We start from the raw sequence: 16965 nt of genomic DNA, 5'->3' as shown, positions 1-16965 counted from the left end.
GAAAGTAATGATTAAAACAATAAATTAATACATACATGATTTTTTTTTACTAATATCAGTGTGGAAAAGAATCATAAAATGAATGAGCATCGGCAGGAATTACTCTTTTAACTCTTGTAAATGGTTACATTTATTATTTGTGATAGGATATGGTATTGCAGGAATTTGTATCATTATATATCTTTATACAGGTACCCATGGCCCCCACAACTTGAAGCGGGCCCCCAGGATAGGATTTTTGGTGGGCCCCCTTACCTATCGCTAAAGATAAAGGCAGTGTGACGCTCTTCAGTAACGTTTGAATTATGGAGTTGTCGAGTATCGATACACAATTAAAAATTGTATCGTACAATCACATAATTTTAAATAGGTGAAATAATTGAAGAAAAATAGCTTTTAAATATTTTTTTACTATTAGAGAGAATTTTAGATGCCACACCGAGCCCTTCCTGAGCCCGGGCCCCCAGGATAGAGCCCTGTCAGCCCACCTTTGTGGGGGCCATGCAGGTACCCTCCCTACCCCGTTTGTCGCGAGGCATACGTTTTGGACATGGTCAAGAGTCGAGACTTGAGAGTGGGTCTATTGTTTGGGCACCGCAACTGTTGAAGTATAACCTTATGGTGGAGAGGGTACAGAAGAAATTCTTGAGACTCATTTACTTGAGGTTGTATGGATACTATCCGTGGCTTTATCCAACTGACTTTCTCTTAGGCATGCTTACATACTGCAGTCTGCAATTTAGAAGAAATCCTTATTTAGCTACGTATTTCTACGTATAAATGAGAACTCTGTCATTCTGGGCAGTGTTGACCTGTGTGTCCCTGATAACTATCTTAGAAATAGAGACCATCAGTTGTTTATTCTCCCAAGGTGCAGAACCAACCTGCCACTGGTAATGCCAATTGGGAGGGCGAAAACTATGCTCAACGAAATCGCTTCGGGTTTTGATATATTCCACCTACGTGAGAATGAGTTTAGGTGGATGTTGTTTTATAAATTCTTAAAATAGGGTCTGCTTAGCTCATCCGGTGTACTTCCTTGTACCTATCTAATTTATCTACTGATATATCTCTCTTTTTTATGTAATACTGTTATATTTAATATATATCTTTGTTTCTAAATGTCATGTTGTGAATGTCTTAAACTTATAATTTGTAATGTCCACAATATGTTAAAAAAATAAATAAATTGAAATTAAATTAAATAAAAATATAAGCGAAATTTCGCGATCAACGGGGGGGGGGCATTCCCGTGTTTGGCCTCTCTACTTTTACATATTTTGCAAAATTTGCGATTACTGTCAAGTAATGCTTTACAGCCACGTTTTACAGCACTCACTTGTTCATAATATTCGTCGTTCTCTTCTAACAACTGATGCATTGATTGTGAAGAGAAAGGGCCTTTTCAATGGTTTTAACACTAAACTTAACTTTCGCACGGGAACAAGTTCAGAGACGTCATTTTCTGGGGACGTATGACAGTCCATTTCCTGCAGCTCTTCATTAGTTATGGGTTCACCATGTGATTTTAACAGTCAAGTAAGCCTGAATATCATCTACAATCTACATCAACACATTCGATGCCTCCGGATATAACTATAAGACTAATCTCTTCGATGATATTTTGAATATCATTTTCATTATTGCAGTGAACTTCAGTAATTTCACTGAACAACCTTTTCCAAATACCCTTCATACACGACTGGGAGACTTCATTCCACACGTCGTCGATATTATCTGATAGCTTTCATAATATTAAATTGTTTCCACCAAACCCGCATGGCATCTCTTTCACATCCATCAGTTTCTTCAATGAGTTGAAAGAAGAAGAGTTAGACGATCCTTGGATGCTTTAAATCCAGAAGCAGTCTTCTCCTCTATGGAAATAAACGTAAGTACGTGTTGGTATTTGTTTCCAATATAGTTCTGTCTCAACCACATTAAAAATTAAATTTGGTAGATAATTTCCCCTTTCCACATTTTCGAGTTTTAAAAAAAGATCGCGATATGAAAAGGTTAACTTTAACCGCCTGCAAATCGGCTGTCAATACAATGCACCTCCGTTAATATTACTTATTTTTCAGTTTCTTTCTCCTCCCTGCCCTTTCTTTTTTGATCATACAATGTGCGTATTGCTCATGATTTAAATACAATCAACAGAATGGCCAACGCATATGTTACACGTCATGTCTTTTGACGAGGACGAGTATGTCTCTGTTATGATTTTCCTGAGGTGTATGCATACCAAATGCGCTTTTTTGACCAAAGACTGCACCGTAAAACCCCAAAATCAAGGGTATTTACAAACATGTTTGTGCGAACTGATGTATACCAGGTACATCAAGATGGTAGCAAAGATACATCAGCCATGTTTGGTAGAAGTTGCTTCTGCATAATGGCAGATCATATGATGGTGTTTCAGTAATGTTCGTTTCGAAAGATTGTGGCTCTGCAGATGGCGGGTTGCATGTTTGTTTTCCAGTTCCCATATTTTTTATAGCCAAAAGATCCATGATTTTTTGGATTTTGATACTTCACATTTTTACCTGTAACCAAAAAAATGCTTCATCATCAAACTATAAGTATTAATCGCATTATAAAAGCAATATTGGTATCTTAAACTATATCGGTTTAATATGATGCAAATAGAAATAACCCACATCTTTAAATAAATATATACAAAAGTTATTCAAGAGAGATAAGGAAAAACCTCTTATATTCAAAAAGAGTTTTTGAAGACAAGAGAGAGCCCCCAGGCCAGGATCTTTGTCGCTCTACCTATCGCTAGGGTTAAAAGCAGTGTAACGTTCTAAAGAATCTTTTTCCAAATGGTATTCCAGGTAAAATTAAGGGTATTCAGTGTATTTTTAGCGATTTTTTGTATTTTTAAATAAATCCACGTGAGTTATGAAGTTTTCAAATATCGACATTCAATAGCTAATCAAAATTTGCATCAAACAATCACATACTTTAAAATGTTAACATCCTTTAAGTACAATAGCGCCACAGGTGACTTTTTTAGATTAGAGCTAATAATTTGTGATGTGTGTTTATCTTATTTATAAGGTAGTCGCGCTACGCGGGGCCCCCTCAGAGCCCAGGCCCCCAGGCCCTGTCAGCCCGCCCCTTATAGGGGCCACGATTTAGATACATGATTATGAATATCTTGTACAGAAAGCGTAGAAGCTTTTATTTTTATAGTAGTAGCCCCTACATTATCGATTAACACTTTAATCGCAAGCAGATTTTTTGCGCTCAGCGATCTCAATCCTATTCCTTCCTTCGTTGTGTGTATCTGTCATTATTTTCAAAAGTCCACCTCTTTTCAAAATTTTCAATTTCGTAACAGCATCCCGGTGTACTTGTTGACTTAAATGCCTTTAAGTATAATATTCAATCTCCATTCAATCCACTTCTTTCCAGACGTGAATTCTCCTTGCATATTTGCTGCAGAGCATAATATGATGCGTTTGAGACAATCATCTGTTTCCGAATAAACAAATCTTAATAAGTATATCACCAATTTTTGCTTTTTGCGAATGCATTGAAGATGCCATTTCTGTTTCGACGATATCAGAGAGCAATTCCAATTTAAATTTATCGCAGGATTTCTTCTTAATGAACGAATTGGAAATATCACAACCACTCCTTTTTGACATTTTTAGGTGTTCACTTGATTTTTTTGTTACGTAAACTAGACACACATGTAGTTATTTATTACAAAAATTGATTATTAGTGTTGTACGAGTATTATCAATATTTTAAGTAAAAAACACTGCTTTTTGGCACGAACACTTCCACCGTTTATATACAAAAATATTGTTAGAACTGTGATGTATTCACAATAAGGACTACTATGAGACTGTACCTACTGACAATGTTTCTTCTGCAAGTTGAAACATGTAAAAGACTAAGAAATGTAAAGGACCCGGCACATAGGTGGTCATTGCTAGACACTAAAATACGTATCTTTTTTTCATATACTTCGGCATAGGATAAAACAGGACGGATATGGTGATCCCTTGTTGAAACTTTATTTTACAATATTTTTGTGAGAGGACTGTGCGGGGGGTGAAAACATATTGCAGATCTTCGCTTATTGCATAACTAAGCGTCGATAACCGTGTTGCTAAAACTGCTATTTCTTGTGTTAAACATAAAGTCAGTGGTAAATGTTTTCAGTTTATTAAGTAGAAATGATGGTTCTGTGTGTTGTATTTAAATATGGTAGCCGTACTGATAAGAAAGAAGATGGTATTACGTTTCATAGGTAAGTTGATACATGTATATTATTATATATTTTAATATCAGTGACCTAGTGTTTCTTTAAAATAACTTAAATTATGGACATCTTTACCTAATGGTTGCATTTATAACGTAAAAAAATAGAAAATTATATTTGAATTCTGAGCATCTAGTGCAAGCACTTTGGGCAAGCACTTTGGGCAAGCACTAGCTAAATGGTCTATGGTCTCGAACATTTGTAGACGAATGCGTTCGCTTGCACACAAACCAAACGCACGGCACGCATCTTCATTTAGCAATGCAACGGATGGCATCTCGATGTATCTATAGTCTATGGTTCAGACATATTTTGGTAGGTGTGCGCGTGCACACCTTAGAGGGAACATTGCTCTTAAGTAAGAGCACAGGATAATTTTTGGTACAATTGGTAAAGCAATAATATATAATTCTTTGATTTCTAGTTAAAACATCTAAAGATTGCAATATCATTCTTATACTAAATTCATAAAGATGCTTATTAGGAAAGGTGCATATTATCAGTATGTATAAAAATGTGTGACGCTGAGTTTCAAAAAGTTTCTATTTAATTTCCACTTTCAGCACTTAGTTTGTTTTTTTATTGGGTGTTTTTTATAAAGAAAACCCAGTCTGTTCCACCAAATCGTGACAACCAAAACCTTTACCACCCTATAAAATAAATAATATTAAAAGATTGATATTTTTGTAGGTACATTTACGTGAATCCCCGTAAATTTAATATTAGGTACTGACTATTAATAAAAATAATCATAATCAGCTAACTCCAGATATAAGATAAACTCTTTTGGGTTTTCTTTTGCAGAAGCATACTTTTATTCGATGCGCTCGTTGAGACGTTTTCAGCAACGTAAATATAGGTAGCTACCAGCGCTCGAAATGGGAAAGTTTACGAACCGGAGCGCTCGACAAATTTTCTGAAGATATTTACATAGTCATCAAATCATAATATGTATATTTTATAAAAATAAGTGTGTCAGATTTTCTATTCTATGGCCTATCTAGCTTAGACGGTCAACATATTTTTTCCACGAGACAGAGCGATAATTTTACAAATTTCACGAGCCGGAACGGCGCTCCGGTGCGTTCCGTTCCATTTCGAGCCCTGGTAGCTACATAATATTATTACTACATTGCCTGACTTCAGTTTTGTCAAATCGGTATCATAAGGCCCTCCGCCGACGCAGAAACTAAAATTCGCCGGAACTGAAACTTTAGTATCAAGCTAATGTATTTCAATGGCGGCAAAGTATCCGCAACTGAACTTGAGGAAACGCGACATAATAGGCTCCCAGTCTCTCAGTTGCCAGTCATCCATTAAACAGTGGTACCAATATCAGTAGATTCGATGAAAAAAGCATTTATTTTCGTACCAAAATTCGTAGCACTTCTAACAACATCATGCCTTAAACATAAATGCCAACCCATCAAGATACAAGATTACAAACGAAGACGTCAAAGAAGGCAACAATATAAGGATGTATCCAAAATCCTCTTTTATTTTGTCTCCTGTATCTGTAATATTGGTTGGAATAGTACCAAAGTTTCGTCATCACTTGACCCGCTCGAAGACATTATTTATTAAATATTTGATTTACAGGATCTAAAGGGAGTGATTTATTCTAGTAATTGCGTCAGCGTGCGTGTTTTTTATTGTTGGTACGATTAGAAACACCGGCATCGTGTACAAAACAGCTGATGGCCCAGTTTGAGGTTATGAGAATAGAGTTCCAGTAGCGCTGTGTGCGAAGCACCCCCACAGGCCAGTTTCTAGATACTGGAGTTCCAGTTCCAGCGGATTTTAGTTGCTGCGTCAGCAGGAGGCCCTAACGATATAAAATCCCATTAGCTCAAAACCACTATATATAAAAATCAGTATTGGTAGGCATTTGCGGCCTTAGGCCCGAAAAAGTAGTAGGTCAACAGATTTGAATAGGTACTTATATTATTTTAATTTTCCATTTCGTTGTATACTTAAAAGGCGTAGGTATAGTAAATTGGCTTTTCATACATTATAGAAGAAGTGCTAGATATATTTATAGGTAGATACTTACCTTTAAAAAAAATGTCCATTTTTCACATCGCCAACTATCGTTAACCGAAATTGCACACAACACGTTATAATTTTTGTGAATAAGGTCCACTTGCCACCAGGGTGGTTTTCAGAATAGCATTTTCCGGAAGTGCGCAATGGTTTACCTTCTATAAAGAGAAGATCTTCTTCTTTCACCCTGTCATGACCCAGCATTGGGGCATAGGGCAAGCACAAGTTCGCGCCACTTCCCTCGGTCCATCGCCAACTCTTGCACCTCCCGCCATGTCAGACCTGCTGCACGTAGGTCGCTTTTGTTGCACCGCTGCAGGGTGAGGGAGGGCCGGCCATGGCGGCGGAGCCCTTGAGGCTGTGCCATAAGGGTACGAAGTATCACGCTCTTTGGCGGCATCCGGAATACATATCCCAGCCACGTAAGGTCGTAAAGCATCTTTTCATGATTACATTAATCACCGAAGGCTGCCGTGTTCTCTTACCGACTTCTCAGAAGGTAAATTAAATATGTCTTTGTTTATTTAAACTATTTCTCAAAAAAGTTTTTGAACACCTAGAATGATTTAATATCAATAAAGAAATATAAATGTCACAGTTTATGGCTTTTCGCTCCCAGCAAACAATGCTTCAGTCAAATAAATAACCGCTGATATGTTTTTTTTATTATTTTGAATGTATTTGAGTTGTTTAGAAATAAACGCAGCAGTTTGTATTTTCGTGAAATGTTTCCGATTCATTAAATAATGTGTTAACTGTAAAATTGTTAAAAATGAATTCGCCAACATTGTAATAAAACAGAAACTAGCGTTTTTGTTTCTAGAGTCCTTTGTTTCGTGCGCCGATATAAAAGTGTGTAAAAAATTCTTCACAAAACGCCATAACAAGAACATTCAACCACCGTTTAAGTAGTATACAATGACCTCATTGCAATCCTGTGCAAACTGAAAATCTATTTGGATTGCAATCGCTTTGCGCTCATGTATGGAGTATTGTTCATAATCCTGCTACATGTTCTACTTCGCGAAGTGAGTGATTCACGTATGAATAACAATGAAAAGTTGAGCGATGTCTTCAAAAATGCAGGCAGTGCGTAGCACTTGCATGGTATTAGAGGAGCCGCCGCTGCTTGCCACGTCACTAATTCCACAAATCTTTACAAAAATATCATAAATCACTAAAAACCAAACTTTGTGTGTCTATTTATAAATATTAAATATAAATTATAAATAATTATTCTTGCGGAAATACTAAAATTTCCAAGACCGCATGCCCATGATAACAAAAAATGGCAACACTTAATGAATGTCATTTTATTTTACACATTGACGAGTAAAGTACGGCGTCATCGTGAAGGTGTTGACAGATTTTGATGTTAATTATCGCATAAAATGGAAGTAAAAACCGAACCAAACAATGAAATATTGCCTGATGAAACGATGGAGGAAATGAGCGACGTGAAGGGTCGATGTGACGTGTCAGTCAAACAGGAAAATATCGAGGACAAGAGTAAAAGTATTCACTTAGAAGAGGTAAGTAGATTCCTTATTTGTTTGAGCGTTGGTATTCATAATTTTGTTGGTAAATTCGAGGTCAATTTTTAAACTAAAATTGGCACGACTATTCTTCAATTACCAATGTTCTGGTGCTTGTCAAAAACAAAGATGCGTTATACCTATACGGTTGTTTTTCCTTCGAATTAACGATATCACTACTGCAAAAATAAATAGTTAGGTACTTATTCACGCGCCTACAATATGTACCTACTGATATTAAAATAATTTAGTAAAATAACATGTTAGTGAGTGTAACAGTGCATCGTATTGACCATTGACAGCTGAGTATTATTTTTTATCAACGATTAAAGACTTTGATAATTTCATGGTTTTTGTTTGTTTATTGTCGAATTTAAGTGTTTTGCGAGTATTTTTGTAAGACAAGGATGTCACGACTTATTATTCCAGCGAATAGCTATTAATTTATTATTGATCACTTTTGTTGATCATGTCAACCAAGCAGTTTATTAGTAATGTCAAACTGAATACGCTGTCATTTTTATTCTACATATATCTTAAACTTAACATACATAATTAATGCAATAAATATATTGTATGTAATAATATGTATTCGACCTGTCAAACGCAAACTATGAGAATGATTATCAGTTATTTGATTTCACCTATTATGGCAATGATTATATTATTAACGATTGTGAGCGAATAGTGTAAAAAATAATCAGAAAATCACGACTAGCTTCAACATAACATGGTAAAGTGAATGTTAGACAACACACGACAAGACATACAAAAATATGTTTACAGAGACGATTACACGATCTGTAATGTGTTAAACTTTTGAAAGATTATTGAGCTGGAATGTCGCTCAGCGAGTAGAAACTATAAACTCACTTGATTATAATGGTATTATTTTCAGAATCATGAAAGCGGTCTGATCAATATAAAGTCTGAGAATAATAAAGAGGGAATCGTCGCCAAAGAAGAATTTGTTGAAATATTGCCTGACGAACCGGCGGAGGAAATCAGCGACGTTGCATATCAATGGATTGACATAGATGACATCAAGAGGAAGAGTCGATTTGATGTGTCAGTCAAACAGGAAAATATCGAGGACAAGAGTAATAGCATTCACTTAAAAGATGTAAGTAGACTCCTTATTTGTTTAGGCGTTGGTATTTATAATTTTTTGACAAATTCAAGGTCGAAAACGAAACGAAAATCGGCACGATTATTCGGAATTAACAGTTACCAATATTCTGGTGCTGGGGAAAAATTGTTTACATAGTGGGGTTTCCATCAAATTAACGAAATCAGAGCTGAAAAGATAAATAGGATCTATTTACACACCTACATTACGCAGTGATATCAAAATACTGTACTACATGTTGAAGGTTCGTTATATTGAAACAAATCAAACGGTTGGATCGTTGGATTTTGGATTGGCAGAATTTCCATGGGAACGCGATTTCTGCAGGCCGATGTTAGAACTTGCGAGTCGTGTGGTCGACAACTGTGTAGGATGACAAGTTAATATCGCCCGTTTCATACCGTATTATCATACTACCTATTTTTGAAGCCACTCGCTACGGACTATTTTTACTCGCGAGTGACCAGTTGGCAACATCGCCAAAACCGAGAAAATCGGTGTCTATGGTACGAGATGAAACGTCAAAAATTAAATGTCAAACGAAATCATTATTTTTGTTGGTTATGTTTGTGTATAATTCCTATAATATTCGATTGATTTAGTATAATATGATATAGATATATGTACGTAGAATATAATCTTACATAAATGCGAAACCATATAATATTATTACACTGTAAAACAAGATTTAACAAAATAAACAGTGTCTTCAATAAAATTTATTTTTATGTAGGTATTTATTCATTACAAACCATTATAAAACATTAACATAATTAATTGAACTCAAGATAATAGAGTATTAAGTAAAATTGTGAATAATATAATAATTTGGCATCTTTATTGTTTATAAATTGGTAATAGCTGTGAGCGAACTCATTCATTTTGACGTTTTGATTTTCAAGGTCACTGTCACATACGAAACGAAATATCAAAATAAACATGGACATCGGGAAATAGGTACATGAATTCACGTCCTTCGTCGTGCAAAAGTAGCAAAAGAAAGGAGAGGTTTCAATTAAGTGATCTTAATTGAAATCAGGTAAGGTTATGTTCGTCTCAACATTATACCTACCTACAACTTTTTAATTCTCCATGGATATAATATTATCAACGTTATAATGTGTCAAAATATAACATACATCTTCTATGTCTTTGATTAATTTTAAGCTATACAACCTTTTTAATTTTTCTCATTGTAAACTCTTCACGCTTGTTGATACTGTTGATAGTAACATTAAACTTATGATAATATAGGTAGTACCTATATGGCGTGAGAATTTGTAAAATATATCTCACAAGCTCTTTGTTTAACCGGAAATTACGTATAAATAGTGTATCACTGAGTGAAAAAGCATTTTGACATAAGTTAGCATAATTATTTGATCTGTTTCGCGGATGATTACATCCTAAAAGTGCAGCAAAAGTAACTATTTATGGGATTGACATATTTTACAATAATTGGGTGAACGATACAAATATATAGCAATGCTTTGGCGAAATATAAAATAATAATATGTAGGTAATTATTCTCGCGAGCCCAATAATAAAATACTATCTTTTCGCAGCCTATCCTTTCACTTTTATTTGGCAATTGTTCAAAACTAAACTACGTTATCGGCGCGAGACATCAGTGCGCATGCTCACAGACTCAAGTCGCATGGGCGACTATGGTCACGAGTGCCCTTTGGTATGGGCAATAATGTCGACACAGATTATGACTAATTCAGGTGGTGATAAGTTTCGATATGCCATATTTCGATAACTTACCTCACTTTCGCGAATAACTACGACGTTTCACACGACTCGCAAGTTCTAACATCGGCCTGCTGATGACAAATTAATTCAGAACTCCGCAACAGTCATGTCAAACGCAAACTATGGACATAATTATCAGCTATTCGACTTTATGCTAATAACTATAAACCACTGTGTAAGAATAGTGAAAAAAAAAAACAGAAAATTACGACTAGCTTCAACAAAACATCCTAAGGTGCATGTGAAACCGCGTCCAGACGCGTGTTATATCCCTGAGCGTCTTATGTGGGCAAAGTCGATGCGAATGCGACGCTGCGCGGCGCGGCACGATAATATCAAATAGTCAAGGCCACCTGTAGTGGCCTACGTGCAGATAATCCCCGGAGATCGTTGCGAAGCGGGGCGGGGCTTTAATGACGCGATCAGTTGGTTTGATATTTTTGCGCGAAGTGGACGCTGCTAAAGTGACGTTTATCATGCATTCATCATGTCAGATGTAGTTGTTCCATTCAAGAACGTCCTGCATTGTGGGACCAAAGAAACAAAAGATATCATAATCGTCTATTATATCACCGTGAATGGGAGACAGTTGCGGAAATAAGTGGTTCTACAAGTAATTACTTTTATTTTATTATTTAATTAACATTTCGTTGTATAGGATGTTGTCAAAATTTTCCCTCGCTTGCGCGGCTGTCATGAAGCATTATATATCGTCGGTGTTTTGTAAAAAGGGCGAATCAACCAAAATGCTATTTTACAGGATGAGGATTTTTAACTTTTGACATTTAATTATTAATTACCTATGGATGATTATAAATGTCTAACAAATAAATATTAAAGCTTAGAGGAACTACTGTCTTGATAATATAAAAAAAATGTATAAACTTGTATAAAAAGGTCGGAAAAACTATTTTAAATGGATATTCGCCCTTTATGTGTGATAAAAAATACGGAAAAGTTGCACGTTCGCCCTTAGATATGTGGGTTTCTTAGGGAATAATTATAAGGAAAGTAATTTTATTATGTTTATAATAATTTATTAAAACTTTTACAAGACAAAACAATATATTAGTGAAAGTTAAATTAAATCAAAACCATATTCTAGTCAAAATTAAGAGTGTTTTTGTCCTTAAAAGGCATGTTATACCTAATCAAAATAGTTATGGAACATCAGATTATTTTTTATTAAGTAAGGACAAATTAACTGGACTGGAGATACAAAATGATTAAAATTGTGTGAAATATTGTTTACACGCTGCTTTTTGGGGTTTTCAATAGTTATACTATCTGAAATAATATATTGTCTCCGTTCATTTTGGTTGCCATCGTTTTCACCGAGTTTCCAAAATTCCCCAAAAATCTATCATTGCATTTATAATATGTACATTTTCTGCAGAAAAAATTAAATCATTTCCTATGTTGAACAACATTTCCCGCCGCAGTTTTATACTCTTTTCCAGCGGCTCTCAGCTGTTTTTTTTCTTTCCATAGCCTGATTTCCGGTATTTTATCTTAATGTATATTACATGTCGAAACCAAAATTGCTTAACAACTGTACAACACGAAAAATTAAACAAGAAAACTTACATCTCGCTCATTTTGAGGTAAAGTATGTTGTATTACTCGATGAATACTTAATATTGAATACACATGCTGTTCAATTACGCATCAGTGACATTGAGCTACTTTATGAGTTGCTTGTTGGCGAATTTATAATCTGCATATAAAGTCGCTCAGTGTCATCATCGAACAAGTTAACAAGCAGATTGTAAACAATCTACCGAGAAAAGTTGAAAGCCGGTCAACTTTACACGCTACACGCCGGCGTGTGGGCAGTAGAGCGTAGTAGCGACCTCCCGGTAAAAAACGAACTACGTTCTGTCAAAATAGTCATCAGCTTGTTGGATTCTTAGCGAATGGAAAGTTTTGCGTGTCATCATCACAATCGCAGTAGCTGAATCGCCCGCTTTTAAATTCGCCAACAAATAGCTCGTAAAGTAACTCAATGTAATTGACGCATTAGTAGAAAAAGCAAATAACTATATTTCAAACGATTGTTAAACCAATTGTCAAGTAAAACATTCTTTTATCACTAATGGCTCGATGACATTGAGCTGATTTATAAGCTGCTTGTTGGCGAATTTACAATCTGCCTGTAAAGTCGCCCAGTGTCATCATCGAACAAGTTAACAAGCAGATTGTAAACTATCTACCGATAAAAGTTGACTGCCGGTCAACTTTACACGCTATACGCTGGCGTGTGGGCCGATCTGCGTCCGGGCAGTAGAGCGATAGTGGCAAACCAGCCGGTAAAAAAACAAACTACTCAATACGTCCTGTCAAAATAGTAGCAAAAATGATGGTTTCAAATCAATAGCTTGCTGGCTTCTAAGCGAGTGGAAAGTTTTGTGTGTCATCATCACAATCACACTAACTGACTCGCCCACTTTTAAACTCGCCGACAAGCAGCTTGTAAAGTAGCTCAATGTCATCGAGCCATAAATTACACTGAGGAAACTTCTACAAACAATTCCGCCAATAAGCTTTGTCATTACTGTCATTAGTAAAATGACACGAATGATAGTGACGTTGGGCGAACTCGACAATTTTGATTTAACAATAGTCACATTGATATGTAGGTGGATATGCAGGGAGGGCGAATATCGTATATTCGCCCGTACATCATAACACTTACCACTACTTTAGGACAGATTTTATTTTAAAAGGCCAAATATGTCACATTCGCCCTTTATTCATAACACAAAGTGGATATTCGCCCTTACAATTATCGTTTTTAAGTACTTTCCCGTAGAGATACAGGTTTGCCGTTTTTACATAACAAGGCTAGTGAGGTACATATTGTGTTTTCATTAAAATCTCAATTTCACCAAAATGGTTGATTCGCCCTTTTTACAAAACACCGACGATATATAGATGCATAATTAACGCATATTATATAGAAAACATTTAAAACATAATAATCAATTAATTGTATTTAATATAAATGAGTTTTCAAATAAAAAGCCCTTGCGTCCGTTTACGATGAATTTGCGATGCCGACCGGCCGACTGGTGACAGGTACTGGCAACGTAGAACAACGTTGCCGCTTCGCATCGTATTGCTATATATCGCTTCAAACCGTTTCGCGATTGCGTTCGCATCGACTTCGCCCACGCAAGACGCCGCGGTACGCGAATTTGTCATGTGGACGTAGCTACGATCCATATATGTAATGCTCATAGCGACGTGCGCGCTGATCCATCAGCTGTCGGTTTTTAACACGAACACAAAGGCACTCGCAGTGCTCGAGAATTTATTCACGTCAAGATCGTGTGCCATCCATACATTAGTTTTACATTACACGCGTCTGGACCGACCATTAGACATCACGCGACAAGACCTAAAAAACATGTTTACGAGGAAGCCAGTAGCATGCTATGTGGTGAGTTAAACCGATGAAAGTTTTTGGGCCGTTGATACTATAACATTTTATTAATAATGATAATATTTCCAGATGCGTGAATACGTTCTGATTAATATAAAATGTGAGAACGATACTAAAGGAATTGCCATCAAAGAAGAATTTGCCATCAAAGAGGAAATTTGCCATCAAAGAGGAATCGAAGAAGACAACGCAATCCACCAAATCAATACTAATCCTCAACCCGGCTGTTCTGATCCACAATACAGGCCATTAGATCAGGTATGTACGTTCAATTATAATAATGTTGTTTATTAAACCCTATAGAATTTTAAATTGTAAAAATTATACACGTTTTAATAATTTTTTTATCCGAAACATCGTTATTAACACTAAACACTAACACTCTCGCAACTATTCTCAGCAAAGCAAATTCTGTGCGTCCAATTTGGGCCACTTGTTATTGAGCACTGCCGGCCGGATTGTCATATGATTTGATAGAAACGTCAAATCACCCAACTTCGGTGGTGAATTGATAGGTCCATTTCTCGGACTCAACTGACCCCCAAATCGTCGTCAGGCACATGTTTAAACCAAATCACTTCCGAACGAATGTTCGAAGTTCATAATCGAGGTCCGGCCTTATTTTTGAAGAAATTTATTCCGATGATGCCACCAGCGTGGAAACCGAACTGAACGGTGCATTTTTGTCATATAATTCATGCGATGAAGGCTCTCAGTCCTCTACTGGATTGGTCTCACTTCAAATGCGGCGATTTTCCTTATTGATAAACCGTTAGCCAGAAATAAGCCTCATCCGCTGAATGGAATTTTTTAATAGAATCTGCATACCGACGAAAGATATAAAAAGTAAATTTGGATAATTTGGTAGCGTTGATCAAGCGTGAGTATTCTTGATGATACTAACCATAAATGTAAAAAAATGAGCGCAGTATCACAGTTAACCTATTCGTTAGTTCTATTTTATCGAGAAAAAAAAAACACCAATTATTTACAACGATTTGTGTTCAAAACTCATAGTATTTATGCAATATTAGAGAACCCTGTTTTTTAACCTTTTAATTTTAATATTATTGAACTGACTATGCCAACATTTTTCTTTTTGCAGATTTCTACCCAGCAATATTTCACAGAACAACGTTACAGTAAACCGCTGGACACCGTTAGAATAGGCGCAGTTGACGATAACTTGGTCAAGAACAAAATACCACATCCAACAAATAAAATCTCGAAGTGTGGTATTAATAAGAATGGCGAAAAACAACATCAATGCGATGTATGTCATAAAAACTTTCATGAAATCAGTAGTCTTAAAAGACATAAGAAGACACATACTGGTGACAAACCACATCAGTGCGATGTATGTTTTAAAAGATTTCTGGAAGTTGTTACTCTCAAAAGACATAAAATGACACATACTGGTGAAAAACCACATCCATGCGATGTGTGTTTTAAAAGATTTTCGCAAATTAGTGATCTGAAAAGACATAAAATGAAACATACTGATGAAAGACCACACCAATGCGATGTATGTCAAAAAAAGTTTCAGGATACTGGTCATCTCAAAAGACATAAAATGACACATACTGGTGAAAAACCACACCAATGCGATGTCTGTTTTAAAAACTTTCTGCAATTTGGTAATTTAAATAAACATAAAATGACACATTCTGGTGAAAAAAAACACCAATGTGATGTATGTCATAAAAACTTTCATGACAATAGTAGTGTCAAAAGACATAAAATGACACATTCTGGTGAAAAGCCACACCAATGTGATGTGTGTTTTAAAAATTTTCTGAAAATTGGTAATCTCAAGATACATAAAATGACACATACTGGTGAAAAACCACACCAATGTGATGTGTGTTTTAAAAACTTTCTGGGAATTGGTAATCTCAAAAAACATAAAATGACACATACTGGTGAAAAACCACATCAATGCGATGTGTGTTTTAAAAACTTTTCGCGAATTTTTCATCTCAAAACACATAAAATGATACATATCAGTGAAAAGCCACATTAGTGCGATGTGGGTTTTAAGAGATTTCTGCAAATTGGTGTTAATAATAAAATACTACTAAAAACCCATACTAATGCAAAGTGTGTTTTAAAAAAAATTTAATTCATCATCAAAATGACACTTACTGGTAATACCTTTAAGAGCTCACCTGCGTATAGTGAAGGCTTTCATTTCGGGTTCTTTTTTTATGGTGAAAGAGACATTTTAGGGGGTTGAGTTACACATTATATAGACAAAAGTATTAAATTGATAACGCAAATTTTTATTTAATAATTCCGCATAGAATAATTTTTTAAAGTGGGATTTAGATTTCGCACTGTTAACACTTATAGGTTGATTATCTTCACATTACTAGATATTATGGGATTCTTTTTTCTTTTGGTTTCACTATATCATTGACGGGTCACTTGTAAGGCTGGATAGAGGAATTATCATTAACACAATAACGACAAGGGGTGCACTGACTTATAATATTACAACGAATGAGGTCTATATTGTGATATCTGAGGCGTCAATCACGCCGCATATCGGGCTGACGCCACTCAGGGTCGTTTTTTTTGTTTATGTCTGTTCGGTGGTCAATGTTGTAACGATAAGGGGTGCAATATGAGAGGAGTGCGGGGCGGGCGGGTTAGTTTAGAGATTTTTAAACCCTCTAAACGGTAAGTTTCTCCGTCGATGTCGGATGTACTTTACCGAGAAGGGCAAACAGGTACCCATTTCTCGGTTTGAAGATACACCGAAATGCGCGTTTGT

The 16965-nt window shown here is 35.8% G+C and overlaps 1 protein-coding gene across 2 annotated transcripts; it reads left to right on the top strand.

The window, feature by feature from the left end:
* Positions 1-7626: 7626 nt before the first annotated feature.
* On the top strand, positions 7627-16243 carry LOC147076819 (uncharacterized). Of its 2 annotated transcripts, XM_085941362.1 has the most exons (4): positions 7650-7857; positions 8759-8983; positions 14259-14447; positions 15295-16243. In XM_085941362.1, exons 1-4 carry the CDS (start codon positions 7717-7719, stop codon positions 16210-16212), a joined length of 1473 nt encoding a protein of 490 aa, XP_085797488.1. In that variant the 5' UTR covers positions 7650-7716; the 3' UTR covers positions 16213-16243. The 2 variants fall into 2 exon arrangements, with proteins under 2 accessions (XP_085797489.1, XP_085797488.1); XM_085941363.1 differs by lacking the exons at positions 14259-14447; positions 15295-16243 and adding an exon at positions 9892-10931 and having other exon boundaries at positions 7627-7857.
* The last annotated feature ends 722 nt before the right edge of the window (positions 16244-16965 follow it).

This window comes from Rhyacophila brunnea, unplaced genomic scaffold (genome assembly GCF_057557595.1).
Source record: "Rhyacophila brunnea isolate RB1 unplaced genomic scaffold, BYU_Rbru_1.0 scaffold_13, whole genome shotgun sequence".
Classification (NCBI taxonomy): Eukaryota; Metazoa; Arthropoda; class Insecta; order Trichoptera; family Rhyacophilidae; genus Rhyacophila; species Rhyacophila brunnea.
The sequence above is the reverse complement of the archived record's forward strand: the minus strand, read 5'-3'. Positions and strand labels throughout refer to the sequence as shown.

What these genes read in the sequence shown, in the direction of transcription:
- LOC147076819 (XM_085941362.1), top strand. Translation starts at nt 7,717, where the DNA reads ATGGAAGTAAAAACCGAACCAAACAATGAAATATTGCCTGATGAAACG. An exon ending in AAAGTATTCACTTAGAAGAG is followed by an intron (nt 7,858 to 8,758) that starts GTAAGTAGATTC and finishes TATTATTTTCAG; the next exon opens with AATCATGAAAGCGGTCTGAT. An exon ending in AATACAGGCCATTAGATCAG is followed by an intron (nt 14,448 to 15,294) that starts GTATGTACGTTC and finishes TTCTTTTTGCAG; the next exon opens with ATTTCTACCCAGCAATATTT.